The 14536-nt window shown below is 38.1% G+C and overlaps 1 protein-coding gene across 1 annotated transcript; it reads right to left on the bottom strand.

Moving 5' to 3' along the window:
• Nucleotides 1–6156: 6156 nt before the first annotated feature.
• Nucleotides 6157–12583, bottom strand: dmbx1a (diencephalon/mesencephalon homeobox 1a). Its single transcript, XM_077220636.1, has 5 exons — nucleotides 12195–12583; nucleotides 8205–8371; nucleotides 7916–8094; nucleotides 7417–7807; nucleotides 6157–6697 (listed from the first exon to the last, which is right to left on the bottom strand). The coding sequence occupies exons 2-5, from the start codon at nucleotides 8356–8358 to the stop codon at nucleotides 6279–6281; spliced, it is 1143 nt and encodes a 380-aa protein (XP_077076751.1). The 5' UTR covers nucleotides 8359–8371; nucleotides 12195–12583; the 3' UTR covers nucleotides 6157–6278.
• Between the last annotated feature and the right edge of the window lie 1953 nt (nucleotides 12584–14536).

The following is a 14536-nucleotide window of genomic DNA, read 5'->3' as shown; positions in this document are numbered from 1 at the left end:
AATTAATGACACATAAAAACTATTTTTGCATTGACTGCCTCTCTCGGCCAGGATATTTCTCCATGCCTGCATCTTGTGATTACCTAAACGTATTGTAAATATGTGTTTCCTATGGGCTTTTACATAAATTTACATTTTTTAACACTCAGGAGACAGAGGGACCATTAGGGACGAGTTCTTTTCATCTATACGTTCTATTCATTATTGACTTTGACTGCTGAAGATGCTGGCATCTGATCATTTGGCAAGCACCTTGCCAATGATGTAAATCGGATGTAGATCTTTGTAATGACAGAAACATGTCGGGAATATCGTCCGGACGCCGAGGCCTTATAATGACGGAATCTGGGATGTCCGTAGGTGGGTGGAAGTCATAACTGCTTCCCATTGAAAAGGCAAACACGAGTGTTTTGTGGGGGGAAAAAACAACTTATGATTCAATCACACAGCTTCTTGCCCAAACTTTTGTGAAGTTTGCTTCAAAACCACAGGACCCCCTCAGAAGCTTCATGCTCACCCTTTTCACTTCATTATTTGTATGTGAGATTAGTGCACTAATTAACTACTGATTCAAAACAGTTAAGCGGTTAGCAGATAGTTCACACAAAAATGAAAATCCTGTCATTAACGGATCCTCATTGTCAGTCCAGTATAAGGCGGAACACAGAAGTATAAGGCGGAACACAGAAGATATTTTGGATAATGAAAGTCAATGGGATTCAGTGGTGTTTTTGGACTTGGTTACAAACATTCTTCAAAATACCTTTTGTGCTCCAAAGAAGAAAGTAAGTCATTCAGGTTTTTAACAGAGCAAATGACGACACAGTGAACTAACCCTTTAAATGATATGCGTTCTCTCTGGATCAGTAAATTAATCCTCTGACAATAACTTAACCTCTTGTCACCTTAAACCTCACTGATATTATGTTTATCTTTTTTAAGATTAGCCTATATATTTCTGAGCTCAATTGTTTACATGTCAGCTGGCCCCAGTCCTCCTCACACCTTCTGATGTAAGATGTCATGGATATCAGTAGATCTCGGTTAGTACTCCATGTTTGTTCTAATGTCCACAAGCTGTTAACACCGTATTCACATAAATGTAACGGCTGACCGTAGGCGCTTCAGTGATAAGGCATCTGATTGTTGTAGGTGTTGTGAAGCTCTGGCCTAAGGCGTATCCTACTGCTCGGATATCTGTGGTGTGAGTCGCATATTTTAAGAGCCCAGCATGAGGCCTCGGCCTCAGCACTCACTCTTCAGGCTGTGGATCAAGGGTGGACTGGCCTCAGGGAGTTTTAATAGGGGCCAGATGTCGAAGACAAATATTTTTGTGACTTAATTATACAAATATTTCATTTTTACAAAATGTAATCCTTTGAACTTTAGTTTGATTTCATAGTGAGAATTTTAAAATATACCACCAAAACCTTTTTTAATCAGTGTAAAAACTATTTCCTTTAAGACGGATTAAGGTCGAGTGAAACGAGCCTCTATTAATTACATAATGCTGCAGACATTAGTTTGTATTAGGCTGGATGTCTCTGATCAAAAATAAGGTAAAAACGGTAATCTAGTGGAAAAATTACAATTTCAAATAACTGTTCTATTTTAGATTTTAAAATGTAATTTATTCATGTGCTGCAAAGCTTAGTTTTTATTATCAGTTTTGAAAATGGCTGTACTGCTTTTTTTTTAAAACCATGGTAGCCTATACTATATTAAAATTTTGCTGTAAAAAAAGAGAAATGCATTTGAGCAAGGATGCATTCTATAAATCAAAAGTGACAGTAAAGATTTAGTGTTACAAAAGATTTCAAATAAATGCTGTTCATTGCTGTTCACTTTCCATTCATCAAATAATCCTGAAAAAAATATAAATATATATATATATATATATATATATATATTTTTTAATCAAATAAATCCAGCCTTAGTGAGACTTAAGAGACATAAGAGACTTCTTTCAAAAAAACAAAAATCTTGGTAACACAATGTGTCCTTGTTACACCTTACATGCATTTACTATATGTATAATGACTATAAATAAGGCATAATTACATGTAGCTAACTAAACCAAACCCTAGTCCTCCGCAAACCCTATGGTAAGCACATGTAGCCTAGTTACTGTAACTGCCAGTGTTCCCTATAGCTGTGGTCCAGTCCACTGTCCATCTCTGGGTGGATCCGTCATTACTGATGCGACGCAGCATTCAGATAATAACAGCTAACCATTCTGCTGAAACAGCGTTCACGAACCATCCCATGATGCTTAGCGTGAATTACCACACCATACATCTTCCCGCTTAATCTACCATTAAGAAAATAAATCCTCGCAGGCAACGGCCGTTTCAATACTTTTTTCTTTTCTTTTTTTGCCGGGGATTGTCTGCTTTCCGTAAGTCTCGCACAGTAGCAAAGTGTCTCGCCTAACTCTCAAGTGTCCGGTGGAGACTTAATCCATAAGACTGTGTCCTGCATTCAAAGAGCGCTGAGCTTCCCTCCGCATGCCCACAATGCCACTCTCCCCGTTTGAAAGGTATGTGTAGTGTGGCATTGATGTGTAATTACGTGTGACTGAAACAGCGCTTTGGTGACAGGCTCTGGAGAGCTGCGGTTGGCTTGGGTGAGCTCTCCCCAGAAAAGAGGGGTTTTCTTTGCCCTTAAGAGGATTAAGTGGGGTTGTGATAACAGAGGGATAAAAAGGGGAGAACTGAATCAGAAAAGAGAGCTGGGACCAAAGCGGGCGACCTCTCGCAAGCTAGTTCAAACACCTGTTGTCATCGTCCTGTCATCAGCGCTTTCTCAGCTCAGTTGATACTTTTTCGCTCTCCCTTAAAGTAACCATAAAATCTAAATTAACGTTTCTTATTTTTTTCTTGAATATTGCAATATTTATTATGAATGATATCCGTGCACATCACTATTCATGTGCCCTCGTGATCTTTAACCAAAATAACTTCCTCTCCATCTTGCTGTGACGCATCTTCTCTTTTCTGATGACGGGTTTTCTGGCGCGAGGGCGGGACAACCTGTCACTCAGATGACATCACAGCAATCGCAAACCACAACCTTCCAATCAATTCCCGTGGACAAAACCAAGTCCCACCCAACATTTTTTTCTTGTCGGTGAAACCATTTCACTCAGATAGCCTATAGGCTAGGCTATACACGTAACAATAAGGAACTTCAATTTCATCCCGACTTTATTTAAAACTATAATTTAAATACTTTGGTTCTCACTATAACTACGAATTTTTCCTCTAAACTCCTAATTACTGCTTATTAGTAGTTATAGCACTGTAAAAAATATGATCAATAAGATATGGCAACATGTGTTTACATTGGTTTAATTCATCAATATAAGTTAAGCAATGTTTTAATATTTTTACATGGTTCAACTAATTTTTTGAGTCAGTTTAATGCAATTTAAGTTTAAATGACTTCCAAGTTGATTGTATTTCAATTTAAGGCGGCAACTTTTTTATATATAGTCAAGGTAATTAAGTTTGGGTATTGGGTAGGATTATGTAGAATATGATGGTCCTGGAGAATAAGGCAGGACAATAAAGTACTAATAAACATCCAATATCCTAGTAATATGCATGCTAAGCAACTAGCTAATATTGAGAATTGGGCATACCTACACTAAAGTGTTACCAATATTTTATTTAAGATTTTAGAGCACTTTCATTTAAGTTTAGGTTTAACATAATAGTTGTCTAGCATGTTTCATGTCCCCCGCTAATTTCAGAGTGAGCCGTGTTGGTTTCCTGGAGTTCTTTGATGTGTATCAATGTGCTGTTAGAGAGATTTACCTCAGCTGACAGCTTGGAGAGTATGTGGCAAAATTGCAGTGCCAGCGGGCTAAAAGAATGCTGGGAACAGGATTAGGATCATATTCTGGCAGTGCCTGTCACTTCCTCAATGGGTTGGGGTTCCTTATGGTGGCAGCTTTCATTCTCCATGCAGCTAAAACCAAAAAGGAGAGCACGAGGGGGGAAAAGTTCTGATTGAATGGTACACTGTGATTTTTGTCCTAGGCATTCTCAAAGTACATTTTGTGCTTGTCTGTAGAGGACCGTCTGACGGTGACACCTGATTAAACACTAAGGGTGAATTTAGAAACCGCTTAATAATTGAATCGGGATGCTGCAAAGCTTAGCAGTACTAACTATTTGTTTTGGTACTGTGTTAAAAAGTTAATCATTTAAATTGCCGGGCATAGAAAAGGGCTTAATTTGCAAGCACGCAATGTAATGCCTGTGTCTTAAATCATACTACACGGTCAACAGAAAATGTTTCTCTTACCTTGCTGCACTCATTACATGAGTTCATAAAGAGAACTTGACCTTGTTGTCACATAATCTGTGTCAAACCCCTGGAGGCAGTTTGCTTTTGCTCCTGAAACTAGATAGAGATGCTATTTATTTACACTGTTGACTTGCTCACCTTTAACTGACAAGTTAAATTTGCTGTTGCATGTTAGTGTTAATTTTTTCATAATGAATCATACCACCCTCCCATGTGTGTTTTGATCTACTCAAAAGGTTGAATGTTAGAACGCATTACAATCAGCTGTATTTAAATATGGCATAAGGCACTTTAAAATGCAGTTAGCAGCCCCATCAAGGGCACTGAGAACATGGTGGCGGTGGCATCAAGCCTCTGGTAAAATACACACAGAGGGGGAGACCCTCTTTATGTGAGCAAAGGGCTTATGGATTTTGACAAACCACACTGTTTAAGATATAATAGCGGCATAATCACGGCCCCAGGCTGTCATTCTTCAGCATAATGGCCTGTTTATTCATCTGGGATGGCTTACGTCCCCACAACGATTTTATTTCCCAAGATTACCTTTTCTTGCTCTCCTCACTTCATTTCCTTGTTTTCTGCTGTCCTATCTTTTAAAATCAGCTTATTTATTTTATTTAAATAAATGAAGGGTCTTAACCTTCAAAATGAATTAATCAGTTTAGCATGGTCACAGTCTAATTTAGATTTAAGGTGGTATTTTGAGGATAAACAAGAGATGTCAAAGCAATGTTTTATTGAAGTTTTATTTTACAAGTTTTTTAATCTACAATTGACATAGGGAAAGATGTGTATACTTCTGGAACACTCTCCACCCATATCGGCTACAAATTCACCACTTTGTGTGATGTTGTGAGTGACTGTATATTGATGTTCACAGTGACAATGAAAGAGTTACATAGACGACCAGACTGTATAGGTTAAATAATCTGGGGGAGACGCAGACAGGCAGTGCGGCCCACCCGGTACAATCTTACAAAGGGACAGCTACCAGAATCATCACAGGGTTAAAATCTTCTCAGTCTAAAACATAGAACTTTTACATTTGCCTTACCAGTACACATTTATAGATAAAGACTTTGTATTTTACATATTAAAATACTTTACAAACACAATGAGAGCTCAGCACTGAGATGGAAAGAATGAGCAGAGAAGAGGGGGGGGGGGGGCTGCCATACATGGAAGTGCTTTGCTTTCCACTGGAGAACTTTTCCTGTTCTGGACTGTCTGGCATTTAACCACTATTCAGCATTTTCCTGTTGCAACATAAGCACAAGTTTTCTTGAGAGTACTTTCCCTCTGAGTGTTAGTATGGCGATCTCCAATGATATGCATGGTCTATAATTGCATTTCTTCCTCTGCCCGAGGCTACATGTAATTAAAAGCTTTGCATATGTAGTCAATGAAATCATTTCCTCATTACCCAACCATCCTCAATTTACCGTGGTTAAATCCTGACCATTAAACAGGTTAGATTTAATTAATCTATGTAGTTGTGCAAGATTTACATTTACAAGGTAATTTGTGTGATGTGTAATTTGAGAACCGTGATAATTAAATTAAGTTATTTTCAGATTCTGGTATATAGTGCATGCAGCCGGCTGAGATCCTCTCCAAAAAGTGCTTATATCAAACATCTACGCCCTTCCAAAACATATAAATAACACTAAATCTAATCCAGGGCCTGTCTGTCTTTTTAAGCAAAACAAATGTTATATCCTTCATCATTTCACTGCCTGCCTCAAAATAACAAGCCCTCTAATATTTGCAAATGAGTCAGAGATTTGATTTGCCTCTCCTGAAAGCAATTTTAGTATTCAGGAGAACTTCAAGACACCCTTTTTTTTTTTTCATTCTTTTTTTTTAGTTTCCATAGATTGACTCTAACTTGAGAAGTCCCGGTGGCATGTTTGTAGTGGTAGAGAGATGTTCCCTTGCTCAGGTAGTTTTCAGATTCCTGTTCAGTTGGGCAGCGTGTCCAGGCCCAGTGATGCCGCGTGCTGCTTGGCCCGCAAGCGTAGGTTCTCAATGCTGGTGGTCTTGCTGTTGTGGTTAGGAAGGCCTCCAGAGGTCTGCATCAGGGGGCTGTTCCAAACTTGTTGTGCGTGGTGAGATAGAGACTGATAGTAGGACTGGCAGGGGAGGGAACCCAGGGGCGCTGGCATGTTGACGTTCATGCCCAGGTATGGTATAGACGACGGGGTCGCCATGTCGAAAGACGGATAGTGAACCAGGTTGTTGGTGGCGGCCATGTGCTGGCGAAACTGTTCCTGCAGACGGAAGAGGCTGAGCGGAGACGATGAGTACGAGTGACTCTGAGAGATCCCGCCGGTCACCCCGCTAGAGGAAGATGAGATGGCCGGGGAACCAAGAGGAGAGTCTAAGGACACAAAGATGGATTGTTGAGATTTAGATTGGAACCATAGTGTTAATTCACACTCTTAAAAATAAACACAAAAAAACAGAGTTGTAGCAGTGATGCCTTAGAACAGTGGTTCTCAACTCCAGTCCTCGGGACCCACTGCTCTGCACATTTTGTATGTCTCCTTATTTAACATGCAGCCGGCTGATTCAGATGATCAGCTCGATAGGAGAGACTCTATGATCTGAACTGAGTGTGTCCGATAAGAGAGACATACAAAATCTGCAGAGTAGCGGGTCCCGAGGACTAGATTTGAGAACCACTGCCTTAGAAGAACCATTTTGGGAGCCCCCCCAAAAAACTTTCAGTGAACAGTTCTTAAAAGAACTATTTTTTTTCTTAGTGTGCAAAAGAACATTTTAATAATCTGAACCTTTTTTTCCACTATAAAGAGCCTTTTGTGCAATGGAAAGGTTCTTCATGGGACCCTCAATGCCAACCTTTTTGTTTAAGTAAAAAAATTTTGGGGGGGTTTACCTTCATTTACATAAGACAGTAAGAGGACAAACAGGAAATCCTAGGAGAGGAGAGAGGGAAATTGGACCAGGAAAAGACCTCGAACCGGGACTCGAACTTGGGTCGCCCCGAAGTGCACTGTATGTTGGAGCACTTGCCTACACAGCTATGGCTCCAACAAGAACCTTTATTAAGAGTGCCAATATATAGCAAATACATACCTTGTTTGGGACTGAGACGTTTGCAAAGAGGGGAAAGATTTCCAGGTGTTGGTTCTTTCTCAACCTTCAGATCTTCTCTGTGCTGCTTTATCTCCTCCTCCTTGTCGGTTGCATTGTCCTCTGTGGCTGACTCGCTGCCTGACTGCTCTGCCGATGTCACATTAAGCTCAACGCTAAGTTCTGATGCCAGTGCATGGGGAGCTGCCTCTGCTTCCATAGAGGAGGATGACGAAGGTGGCTGGTTCTCAAGAGCTAGGTTGGAGGGGGCATCATCCTTATCGTTTGTTTCTAGGGCTCCATCTGTCGAGACGTCTTTCTGCTTCTGCAGTTGCTCTTTTTGGAGGCTTCGCTGCTTCTTACGAAACTTTGCACGGCGGTTCTTGAACCATACCTGATGACCAAAAGGCAATTTATAGATTTGTCTCCTGGCTCATGGATAAATATCTGTGGACATTCTAAACTTTTAAAGACCAGTTTAAAGGTGAAATTAATTTCTTACCTGCACACGTGCCTCGGGTAGGTTGGTGCACATGGCCAGGCGCTCCCGCATCACAACATCTGGATAGTGCGTTTTCTGAAACGTCTTCTCCAAAGCCTCCAGCTGCTGGGCCGTAAAAGCGGTGCGACTGCGGCGTTGTTTGCGATGTTGAGAGCCGTAGCGAGCCTCGAGTATAATATCTTGAAATGTACAGCCGTTGGAAGAGAAAAGACACGGCATATTTAATTCATTGTACAATCACAATGAATCTGTGTGTTATATGTGAGAGGGAGAGAGGGAACGCACTTACCAGCCAGTCTCTCCGCGAGGGTGAGCGCGTGTACGGACGGCCGGTAATCAGGCGCGTGCTGCGCTTGTTGCGCCGCCTGTTGATGCAGGTTGTACATGGCGCTCAATGAGTTCATGGCGTGGAGAGAGTATCCGTTCACTCCGTAGTGTTGCATGATTCCAAAATATCTGTAAAAGAGCAGGATTGCGAGGATGTTATAATAACAATGAGCGCTTTTCCCATTTGTTAACACACTTTTTTTTAACATTCTATGTTGGTCTAATCTCCTATATTGAGGCCTGACAAAGGAAGTCAGAATAAAAGGTTGGGGGTCTCAAAAGTAAGTTCTCTTTTTGCATGCAAGCGTGTAGACTATACATTTGAACGGGATTTTCGAACGGTTTAGGAATCACAAAAGTTAGAATCAGAGTTCGAATAGAAGTCAGAATAAATGCTTTTGAACAGAAGTCACGTTTCTTGGGAGGTGGTCACCATAGCAACATTATCTGAGCGCCTTTTCAATAGCCTGTGTACCATACATGGACTAAAAAAATTAAAAAATATTTTATTATGGTATAATTCCTTAGCGTGTTATAAAAGTTTTTAGTTTTTTTACATTTAATAAATTGTTGATTAATAACTTTGTCAATTAATATAATTGACACTTTGGTGTCAAGATTTTCGTCACAGTTGGTTTCATGATTGTGGCTATAAAATGAATAACATAATTTTCTTCAAAATGCCTTCAAATTTAGCGATTAATTCGCATACTGAGATAATCATCTACATTTACATCCTTAAATAACTCTGCATTCATTGATGCCTGTCACAATTATTAAAACAAATATTTTAATTAGCATCTCGCTTTTGTGATATTTTTATGTACGGTGATATATAATCAATCAATATGGTTGTCAGTCTTATAGTGAGAGTGTCAAGTAGCGCTTTTGGAAATCCGCTTATGAGCGGAACTGTGTTCATTAATATCCAATTATTGTTTTGTCCAATCCATTAGTCATACACAAGGAATTAATTGGTGCAATTATCACTTGTTTGCCTAATGAGCTCAGACTTATGCTTACTACATTAGATATATAATTTCAGAGGGAAATTACCGTAGCAAATCCTTTAAAAACAGTTGTCAATGAATCATCGATTGATTTTAGTGAGATCTACTTTTAGCAGTGAACGAATGTTTCGATAAAGATGTTATTCTACCAGTTTTGTTATCGAAAATGTATTTAACCTGTGCTACTAATAATAATTGTAAAGCCTAAATGTGTAGGGATATTTTAATTTCAATATTTAAAATGTACTGATCTGCATTTCCAAATGTAGCCTGAGGTTTAGTGCCGATGTTTTTCCAGTCATTTTTCACAGTTTAAACTTTTCATAGATAAAATGAAAGGGCTCCAGGACACTATTAGATATGTATTAGTATATAGAGTTGTTTGACAGGCACGAATATCTCCGAGGTCAATGCAGTGCGAATTATTAAGAGAGAAGTATAGACTATACTCCCGCACACGCCGGGTGTCCAGGGACTTCTAACAGCCTCGAGTTTTAAACGAAATTGTATTTCCAACCAGCACTTAAATTGCTTATTTACTTCGATTGTAGCCCACATTAAATTCATTGGACTAAATGTCTAAAACAAGTATAATTTATTTAAATCATATTACATTCAAATCTCTGACAAAATTAGAAGTTAAGACTATTTTAATTTAACAATGATGTAGCAAAAAGTGAAAAAGGAAGTATAAAACTCATTGCAAGTGTTTTATATGATAAAATAAATTTAGCTGACTTTCTTAGGGAAACGAAATAGAATGTATCTTGTTGAAACGGCACAAAATACATAATTAATTTCTATATTTTAATAGTAGGCCAACATTATTTAGATCAGCAATGTCTATTCGTTCCTCGGTTATTAAAATTTTAGTGATTTATCTTTTGATTAAGATAATAATCAAATTCCTATTTAATTTTCTAACCTATTATTATTATGTATTATTATTTCTGCATTTATATCATATTTTTGGTTCAAGTAGGCTATAAATTAGGCTACATACAGACTTCTAAGTGCGTTTTATTCTTTGGAAAAATTGCCTGTGTCTTTTTATTCTGTAACAGGCCATTGTCCTTGTGTGATTTAGGTAGAACTTGCGGAAGCAAGTCCGTCTGGAATATTTGTTAAAAGGTTTGTATTAGCACTTTTGCCGTCTTTACCCGTTTTAGGCCACCAAAACTTGTGTACCCTCCTCAGCGTTGTGACACCCGGACTGCCCATTCCCAGACTATTAAGTCGGTGCAACGTCTGATGAATGTGATCAGAGGGCAAGAGGGAATAGTTTAATTCGCTTGCACAGAAGGTGCTTTGCTAAACATTTACTTTTCTCCCCCAAGTATTTGAATTGAATGGGGTCCATTTCTCTCCCTCCCTTCTCTCGCAGCCCCTTATCCCATCGCCCCGGGGCCACGTTTTGGCTGAGATGTATGGCTTCTCTGCGGGTAAAATATGCATGTTGATCCCCATTTGGTTCCCCGTCTAATGGAAGTGCAAATAGGTTTCGACTGTGGAGACCTCCATTTATCATCACCGCTGACACCGACGGACTTACAGTTAGCTTGTGTGTGCGCGTGCGCGTGCGCGTGTGTGTGTGTGTGTGTGTGGCGCTTCAAGAAATTCTCGCGCGCGTGTCTAAAGAGATGTTATAGGCCTATATACATTTTACTTTTCATTTAGTTCATTCATTGTCATGGATGTTATAGTTTACATTTGAACAAAAACACTGAAAACGATCAATAAATACACCGAATAGGCCTACACACATTTCAAAATAGTAGGCTAATAAAATAAGATCAATGCAATAGTGATTTCGAGCGACCAAATAATAATAGGCCTGATAATGTAGATCATTTAACGTATGAGAAATATTCGTTCAAGCGTGTGAATATTTGCTAAACGTCATAATTTCGCCACAGGCAGCTGATATTTAGCACAAAGGGCAGCTTATTTTAATACTGTGTCTCGCTGCTATTGTACTCTGTTCATCCGCCTGTTACTGCTGCGGGCAGTGTGACACCCCATGCTTCGATTATTAAAACCTCATTATGCAAATTGGCATGTACAGTGCAACTTTTTGATCCTACTAAATTAGGAAAAATTGTTAACGTTAAACCCCCATTTGACCCGGGGGACTATTTATCGTGTCTCACATGACATAGGTTTCATATTGTCACTCATATATTTGTATCTCTCACTGTCAAAGGCCTCCAGGTTTTTCCAATACTCCATTTCAAAGTTGAACTATATCCACTTGAAATGTATTTTAACCGAATTTCAATTCAATAGTTATGAATTAAGAAAAATAATAGTTTTATCCAAGTTATGGCACTATACTGTGAAATCAAGTAAGAAAAAAAGTCAGAACGCTGTTTTAGCCTTTAAAATTGTATATGTATGTTTGGTCTCTTTCACACACAGGCTTTTAAGATTCTTTTAAATTATTATTATTTTGCTCTGGATTACAACTACGCATCTCAGAAAAATACTAAATAGGATATTGGTAATGGCCCTATATTTAAAATTAAAATATGCCTATTTGAAGACTAAAGAAACATTTAGGAACTGCCAAGCATTTATTTAAGCTATATTTCAGACAGCATACTGAACTGACACATTTAAATATTTCTATAATTATTCGTAACTATTTAGCATACTCTTAAAAATGAACTTTTTTTGTTGTTGTTCCAGCGATGCCATAGAATAACCATTTCTGGTTTCCCAAAGTACATTTCAGTGAACGTTTCTTAAAAGAAAAATAATTCGTATTCTTAGTGTGAAGGCATTTTAATCATCTAAAATAAACTGTTTGCACTATAAAGGATCCTTTTCTGGAACGGAAAGGTTTAATTGATGTTACAGGATCTTCATGAAACCACCAATGCAAATAAAGAACCTTTTATTTTTAAGAATGTAAACAATTGCATAAACAATTCGTCTCTTACCTCAGTCTTGTCCTTTATCCAGTGTCTCACAGTGTCACTTGATATTTAGTTGCTTGTATTTCCCAGATGTCCTTATCGCGTTTCTCAAAGTCTAAGAGCCCATTCAAATGTATCCGCTAAGTATCAAGCGCCTCCAAATCGTTCCCTGCGCGCTCTTCTCAGCACATTGCGTCCATCTATTGACACGAGCTTTGAGGAGGGATTTTAAAGAGCTCCGCGTTACATCAACGAGGCTTGCTACTGGTCCTTGAAGCTGTCAATCAAAGCTCGACGCTGTTTTTCAGGCTGCGTGTGTGTGGACTCCGAGCCAATTGACCCTTTACTTAGAAGTCTTAAATCACAGCACTAATGTCCTCTCACAAGCACTTTTGCTTCTAAACAATAATATCCTAATGTGAGAATAAACAGAAAATATTGACATCGGTGGGATTTAGAATTTAAAGCAAGAACAAAAGATAAACGCGTAGGCTATATAGTTAGATAGACGGTGACGGCAAAGAGTTTTAATTTGGATAAATAAGGCATTACATACGTCGTGTTCTCGTCCTAAAATTTGTTTAGTAATTAGTTTTAGGTTAGGAAGATCTTTAAAGGAGCAAACAAATATTCCATTTCCATTTGACCATTTTTACATGTCATAATGTTTTCTTGATTTTAGGATTTTTCATTTGTTAAAGTTATGCAAGAACCACAAACAATTTTCTCGAAATAACAACAGATCGCCAGAAATTGACTATATTGAACTCTGTTTTGTAAATGCCTAGTATGCGTTCTCATATTGTTCTCACGCATTGACTACTTTTAACCTACTTCTTGAACATAGGAATATTTCTATAAAGGTCAGAGTCCCAAGACTTTTTTTTTCTTTTTTGGACAAACGAATATCTCATGCATTGGTTCTGTTTGCTTTTCGGCTTTGTCATGCCACTGCAGGAGAGACTGAAGGGACTTTAGAGATCTCTAATAGATGCCAGGCTACTGCCTTCACAATCTCTCCCGGCCTTGAAGGATTTGGGTGAGGATAAGGGGAGACAAGACGCTATTTCAGCCTCCAAAAAACCTCTGTCTTGAAATGACTGCCGGTAAGAGGATTAAAACAATAATGCCCTTCTCTTCTTGAAGGGTTTTTAGAAAAGATTTCTTCTCTCGGAGCAAAACCGTTTAGGTTGGAATTAAGGGCAGCGCAAAGTAGCCTTTTAATGTAAAGCTTGCATAATTTGTTAAAGATGCTCGCAGAAAAGCGGGCCAGGGTGAAAATCCCTAACTGAATTTTATCTCTGACCATAGTTATCATCTTGAGGAATTTGAAACGAGTGGAAATTGAATGAAACTGAGTAGTTTGTCTCTTTTTACACACATTTACTCTCGTTTAAAAATTATATGGGTGTTGTCGAATGCAAGATGTGTATGTATGTGCTCAGATGATGAACTGGCTAAACGCATGGCTTATAGTCTAAATTATGTTTCGGTTTAATTTAATATTTATTATAGGCAGCAAGTCAAGCAATGCTAAAATCAAATCATTATTATAACATTCACATGGGTTGCTCGTATCTAACTGATCAGTTGGTGTAGAATAATGTTGAATTTCAAAAGTTTTTCTTGGCTATTCAAATTTTTTTTTTTTAATCTTCCCGTTCTGCTCTTTTATGAATTTTAAGCAAGCAAGAAAAAAAACACATGAAAATAACTAAAAATAATTAGCCTATTTGACGCATTAACAAATGCATGTTAAAAAAAATAATCAAATGGATACGATTTTAAAAAGTTTAGGCTGTAAGCGAATATCATCACATTTAAATTTATTTAGAGGTTTGCTCATTAAAAGTAGGTTAGCCTATAATAAAAAAAAATATCAAGGCTATTTTTGTTGCCATTATCAAAGAAGCTTCATGCAGTAGCTTGCCTAATTATTTATATATATATATATATATATATATATATATATATATATATATATATATATATATATATATATATATATATATATATACATACTTTTACCTTTTTGGAACCAAACATGTCCTTTCCCATCATTTCTCCCCACTTGTTTTTTTTATGGTCTGAGAAAGAAAGAGGATTAACTTGTGAACCGATGGAAATAAGAACTTTAACGGGAGGTAAATCTGGGCAATGTCTCTTTGTGAGAAGCGTTTCTAAAGCAATTAAAGTGAGAAAGAATTCCTCTCAGCGCCTCTTCCTTAAATCTGCTTAAACGAGGACTACTGTCCAGCACATCTGAGGGCTTTAAATGCCTTCCATTTAAAGTGCCACAGAGAGAAACCCACCTTTAGAGCTGCAAAAGAAGCCCTCGGTCCAGTTTTACTCAAAGTAATTGTGTT

The sequence above is a fragment of the Siphateles boraxobius genome, unplaced genomic scaffold (genome assembly GCF_051911475.1).
Source record: "Siphateles boraxobius isolate OS27281-9 unplaced genomic scaffold, OSU_SipBor_1 1, whole genome shotgun sequence".
NCBI lineage: Eukaryota > Metazoa > Chordata > Actinopteri > Cypriniformes > Leuciscidae > Siphateles > Siphateles boraxobius.
The sequence above is the reverse complement of the archived record's forward strand: the minus strand, read 5'-3'. Positions and strand labels throughout refer to the sequence as shown.

Excerpts from the sequence above, each read along its gene's own strand:
- dmbx1a (XM_077220636.1), bottom strand. The coding sequence starts at position 8,358 with ATGCAACACTACGGAGTGAACGGATACTCTCTCCACGCCATGAACTCA. Across the intron at positions 8,095-8,204 it reads CCTCGCGGAGAGACTGGCTG|ATATTATACTCGAGGCTCGC; the intron begins GTAAGTGCGTTC and ends GTACATTTCAAG. Across the intron at positions 6,698-7,416 it reads ACGTCTCAGTCCCAAACAAG|ACTCTCCTCTTGGTTCCCCG; the intron begins GTATGTATTTGC and ends TTGTGTCCTTAG.